General features: G+C 34.5%; 1 protein-coding gene across 1 annotated transcript; it reads right to left on the reverse strand.

The window, feature by feature from the left end:
* Positions 1–1,216: 1,216 nt before the first annotated feature.
* On the reverse strand, positions 1,217–3,217 carry LOC141680803 (uncharacterized). The gene is made up of 5 exons (XM_074486922.1): positions 2,821–3,217; positions 2,580–2,724; positions 2,093–2,363; positions 1,699–1,933; positions 1,217–1,452 (listed from the first exon to the last, which is right to left on the reverse strand). The coding sequence occupies exons 1-5, from the start codon at positions 3,215–3,217 to the stop codon at positions 1,217–1,219; spliced, it is 1,284 nt and encodes a 427-aa protein (XP_074343023.1).
* Between the last annotated feature and the right edge of the window lie 3,015 nt (positions 3,218–6,232).

A 6,232-nucleotide genomic window follows, 5' to 3' on the forward strand; every position in this document is an offset into this window, starting at 1 on the left:
CCTGCTTGGATTGGACAAAACCCAGATCAATTAAATGCTTACTCAATTGCACATTCCATTGTCTGGCTGCTTGTCTCAAGCCATATAAAGATCTTTTTAACCTACATACCAAGCCAGGAGCTACTATATAACCAAAAAGAGGTTGCATATAGATCTCTTCTTCAATATAACCATGTAAGAAGGCATTATTTATGTCCAATTGATGTAAAGGCCAATCATTTGCAGCAACTAAGGCAATGAGAACTCTGACAGTAGTAAACCTGACAACTGGACTAAAAGTATATTTAAAATCTTTTCCTTTAATTTGTTTATCCCCTCTGGCTACCAATCTAGCTTTACACTTGTTTAAGGTACCATCAGGATTAAACTTAGCCTTATAAACCCATTTGCATATAAACCCATTTGCATCCAATAGCAGATTTGTGTTTTGGCAGAGGGACCAAATCCCAAGTCTGATTTTGTTCTAAAGCCTTAATCTCAGATTCCATAGCAAGAACCCAGTTTGTATCATTCTTAGCTTGAGAATAACAACTAGGCTCATGAATTGAAAGAACCTTATCTAAAGTTGTAAGATAAGCAGTACTAAAAGTAGTCAATTGAGAATCAGTGAATACACAAATTGCTTGAGAAACATTGTGAGCAGAAGTAGAAGATTTTACAGAAGGTGTAACAATGAACTCATCAAACCTTTTAGGAATGATAAAAGTTCTTGTGGACCTTCTAACAGGAAGCATCAAGGTATGTTCAGAAGAATCAGTATTGATAGAAAACACATGATCAGGTAAAGAACCAATGACATGATTGTCAAAAGAAGAAGACAAGTCAATACTAGGAATAGAAGAAGTATCAGAATCAGCTATTGGAGTAAAACTATCAGTAATATCTGAAGTTTCAAAAGACATAGGAGTAGAACCTGTATTTGCATCAGGCAAGGAAGAAACTGATTGTTTATAAGGAAATATATGTTCCTTAAAGCTGACATCCCTGCTGTAAACCACCTTCTGATTATCTAAATCAAACAGTTTGTAAGCCTTTTGAGCACATGGATATCCCATAAAAACACATTTTAAAGCCCTAGCACCAAACTTGTCAGAAGTCTTGCAAGCAGCATAGCACAAACAACCAAGTATCCTTAATCTTGAATAATCTGGTTCCTTTATCATTAAAATATCATAAGGAACCTTCCAGTGAAGCACATAAGAGGGCATGAGATTAATCAGATGTGTAGAATTAAAATGCAATCACCCCAAAACTTGATAGGTAAGTTGGCATGAATTCTGATGGACCTAGAAGTATCAAGCAAATGCCTGTGTTTCCTTTCCACACGGCCATTTTGCTGAGGGTTACCAGCAACAGATCTCTGATGAACAATTCCAAGGGAAGAAAAAAGACTAGTACAAAAATCTTGAACAATCTCTGTCCCATTATCACTTCTAATTGTTTTACCAGATACTTGAAATTGTTTTCAAGCATATGATAAAAAAGCTGAAATGATGTGAGGAACCTGTGTCTTAGAATGAATCATGGAAGTCCAGGTATATCTAGAATGATCATCCTGAATAGTAAGGAAATAAGAAGCACCAGATAAAGAATGTGTCTTATAAGGACCCCAAAAATCAATGTGAAGTAAATCAAAACAAGCAGATGCCAAAGAGGTTGAATCAGAAAAAGGAAGTTAGTAATGCTTAGCCATCATACAGGCCTCACAATCAATAGCAGGAAGTAAAGTATTAGTAAAACCAGATAAATGTTTAAACTTAGAAATAGGCATATGACCAAGTCTAGCATGAAGAATAGAAAGAGATTTATCAGATTTGATAAAAGAACCACTTGATGAATTATCAAGAACTGAACAGGCTAAAGAAGCAAAATATGGTTGGGGAATCTTATCAGATAAAAATTTATATAATCCCTCATGCTTTATACCAATAGCCTTGATTACATTTGATATAGAATCATGAAAAGAACAGGAAGAGGAATGGAAATTTGCAATCAAACTATTTTGATCCAAAAGTCTTGCAACAGAAAGCAAATTATGTTTAAACTATGGAATATATAAGACATTTGAAAGAATAATCTCAGAATTAAGAACCACTGTTCCAGTAGTAAACACTTGTTTAATACTACCATCTGGCAAAGCAATGTTAAGAGGTTGTAACAGCTGTTGAGTACTGGAAAAAATCTCTAAGGAAATTGTCATATGATCACTGGCACCAGTATCAACAATCCAAACATGCTTATCAGAAGGCAATGATGAAGAGCAAGACGCATTGAAAACAGACACTGTACCTGCAAAGCTGGTGGTAGAATCAGAAGGACCATGAGAAGGATTAGAAGCAGACTGCATAAACTTCAAGAATTCTCTGTATAGAACCACATTGTTGTCTTCAATTGGAAAAGAAGCATCCTATAATTGAGGATCCAAAGGAGACTCTTGAACATGAGCTGCAAACTTTACAGGAGGACCTCTACCAGGAACAAAATTAGAACCAGTCCTGCCTTTGTACCATTCAGGATATCCTACCAATTTAAAACATTGATCCTTCAAGTGCCCTTTCTATTTACAAAAATCACAAAACCTATCAGGTTTAGGTTTCCTGAAGTCTTTAACTTCTCTTCTTGGATTCTGAGGAAATCTTGAAGCAACTGCATTAACATAATTCTTAACTGTTAGCAAAGCACTCATCTCTACTGGCTGAGCATTCACAATAGAATTCTGTCTCTCTATTTGCTGAAGCATATGATATACTCAATTAACAGTTGGAAGAGGATCCATGCTAAGAATATTGATCTTAGCCTAATCATAACTCTTATTCAAACCTGCAACAAACTGAATTAACTTCTTCAACTGATCAGCTTCAATAATCTTCTTCAAGAAACCACAAGAACATTTGAGTAAAGCTCCACACGAACAATCAGGAATTGGTTCCAGAACTTGTAATTGATCCCAAACCTTCTTCAACTTGTTATAATATTCTACTATTGAGTCATCATTTTGACAAGTAGACATCAAGGTTTTATGAAAATTATATAACTGTGGAGCATTTGAGTGTCCATAACGTTCCTTGATCTCAAGCCATAAATCTCTAGCAGAAGGAGTGAAAATGAAACTCTCGGCAATTATTTTATCAATTGAGTTTAATATCCATCCCGTGACCATGTAGTCATTACGAATCCATTTCTGTAACTCTTCAGAATCATCAGCAGGCCGTAACATCCTCAAATGACTCCAAACACTACAAGAAATTTCAATATTGCCAATGAAATATTCGGTTGGTAAATCAAGAAAAACCGTTGGTAAGAGCACTTCCTAACAGAATAACAACCGAACTAGATGGTTAGCATAAACGCCGTTGGGAAGCATCTAGCTAACGGATTAAGGGTCCGTAGCTAAGTTAGTAACGAAATAATAACAAACTAATAATGCACATCTTGTCATCAAAAGTAACAAACTACCAACAAATAATCCGTTGTTAAATTTAGTAACAAACTTCTAACAGAATTTTGCTAACAAACTACTAACGGATGATCTGTTGTTAAATTTAGTAACGAACTTCTAACAGAATTTTGGCAGTAGATCTAGAAAGACAATGGTAAGTTTAAAAGTTGCTAACAAAAAAGTCCGACATCATTTCGTTATAACAAATCTGAAATCTGACGTAATTTCGTTGTTAAAGTTCTACATTTATGATGGCATTCTGTTGGTAAACATGCCTAAATGGTGCAAAGATTTCAATTTCCAGAATTGTTGACATTTATATATCAATAAATATGCAATTTAATTAAAAATTAACAAAATCTAATTTGTTTCATATGATTACGCATCACACTGTCCAAAATGGGGTAAGAGTTGCACTACACTCAAACCCAATACATAAACACAATATATAGTAAGCTGTCTTAAATCCAAAAGCAGTGCAATACTGGTCATAACTATAAATATTAGTAGCACTATTAGTGTCCAACATTACCATTCACCATAAATGTACTAAACTAGTTACTTTAGTGGTCACCACCATTTTCACTATCCTCACCACCATTCTCACTATCTAAATCAGTGGCAGGGGTTTGAGCAACTTGGGCAGAAGTAACCTCCAGAATTTTGGCTATTTTATCCTCCATTACTTTTATCTTATCCTTCATAATTTTTAGCTCTTCCTGCAACTTCTGATTTTATGCATCGGCTGATGAACTGCTGGGAATTGTCTCTGGCTTATAAAATAGAGTTTGCGATGAACCAACGCCATACACCCTCTTTCTCTTGTTAACCCCTCCTGTTGCCTCAAGAAATATAGCATTTTTGTCAATTGGCTCTCCAGCATTCTCATATAACTCACAAAGCTTCAGGAATGTTTCATGTACACACCAACAGTAGTTACCAACCAAATTTATAACATCAACCCCATAAAATTTATTTCAACATCATCCAGTGACTACAAATATATGGGTACAAGTAACAACATCAACCAGTGACTACAAATATAAACAGGAGACTAGAAGTAATAAAGAACAAACACTTCTGAAGGTCAATGCAATATCCGGCTGACATTAGCTTACTTTTTCAAATTTTTTTATGTTGCATTAATTTTTCTCATCTGCTCAGAGCAGACTCTTCCATTTAATATGTACGTCGGACTAGCCTTATTATGTTAGTTTAACTCTATTATAATTACGTATTTCTACTAGTAGCATCACTCCAGTTTTTATTTAATGCTCTCGTATTTTTCGTGGAATGGTGATAGTCTTAGCTTGTTCAGAGATCATTGTTTATATGATTGATATTATTCCCCATGATCTCTCACCCTTACCATAAACGCAGTGAGATTTCTATAATTTGTATGTTTCTTTCTTGAGTTTAAGTAGCAGACATAGACAGTTAGTATTCTACTGCTTGTCTTTTCATCCAACAATGTTGTAGTGTTACTGGCTTCTCTTTTGAAATACTAAACTCTAGGCAGAGGACATACTACCCTTGAAGATAATTTCTAAATAATCACTTAGCAATGAATTCTTATGGTAATGAATCCTAATTGACAGTATTATAAATTATCCATACTAGTAGTGATTTTATATCAGCATTCTCAACTCTACTAGTACAGTATAATTCATAAAATCAGGAGAGCAGGCTAAAAAAGAAAATTTAAGTAACCTACATATGTTTGTTGACTTTTTTTATCAACCCATATACTTTCTTCATCAGAGTCCTCGCCATCCTCATCATCCTCATAATTGTTGCCATTCTCACCATCTACATTCTTTTTTTTCTTCACAGATCTAGTGTGTGTCAATAAAAGTACATGATCTGCAGTTGGCTCTCGATTGTACTTCATTTTCTATAAAATTGGTAACAGTTCCATATGGGTAACTTATACATAACGTACGACAAGATTATAATCTGATAACAAATGTAAAAATAGCTACCAACTAAACTGATAAAAGGATCGAACAAGATGAAAATTTTTAATATACTGCCAAGTAAGATACTACAGTCAGAATATATTTAATTTATAATAACATAATTTATGCCTGGCCTATAGCCCACATGTACATTTTTTAATGAAGGTGCTAGAAGAGAAAGAAGAAAAGATAGCTCATGGGACCTTGTTAGGAACAAGTCACACGTAAGTTGTAACTTTTGGCTATTCTATTTTTAGAAGTATGTATTATTAGCAGTTCTTTTGATGTCTTTTACCTTCATGTCTGCAGCTATGTGTTAAGTGGCGCTACACAGGACAAGCCAGCAGCGAAAAGGGTATACATTCTTAGCATTCTTTTTTTCCTAATAAGATTATCTGGCCAGATAATTTTTTCCAAATAGTACCATTAAGAAAATGAAAATAGTACCATTAAGAGTTATTTTTAAATATAATTGACACACAATACAACAAAACTATCTTAACAAGAGATACAACTCCTTGAACAATCTCTAGTACTGTCCTGTTGCGCTGGCATACTTCTGCCAACTCTTCTATAGAAATAGTAACGATATCAAGTTTAAAATGTAGCAAAAATTAAAAAATATCAAAAAAAACACCAACAAGACAGACACCTCAGACAAACAATCGAAAAATACAACAGGAACGCAGAAGACAGACACCTCAGACACTGACCACAACTTTGAATAAAACTATATTAAAAAACTATACACTAAGGACTTACATGGTCACTATAACCAGCTTTCTCAGTAGTCATCTTAGGGACCTGACAATTATGAGCAAGACCATCCTCCTAG

The sequence above is a fragment of the Apium graveolens genome, chromosome 8, assembly GCF_009905375.1.
Source record: "Apium graveolens cultivar Ventura chromosome 8, ASM990537v1, whole genome shotgun sequence".
NCBI classification, from domain to species: Eukaryota; Viridiplantae; Streptophyta; class Magnoliopsida; order Apiales; family Apiaceae; genus Apium; species Apium graveolens.

Coding starts and splice junctions, on each gene's coding strand:
- LOC141680803 (XM_074486922.1), bottom strand. CDS start 3,217: ATGTTACGGCCTGCTGATGATTCTGAAGAGTTACAGAAATGGATTCGT. Junction 2,364..2,579: donor AGGAAACCTAAACCTGATAG/GTTTTGTGATTT, acceptor GGTTCTATACAG/AGAATTCTTGAAGTTTATGC. Junction 1,934..2,092: donor TGTTTACTACTGGAACAGTG/GTTCTTAATTCT, acceptor AATGTAATCAAG/GCTATTGGTATAAAGCATGA.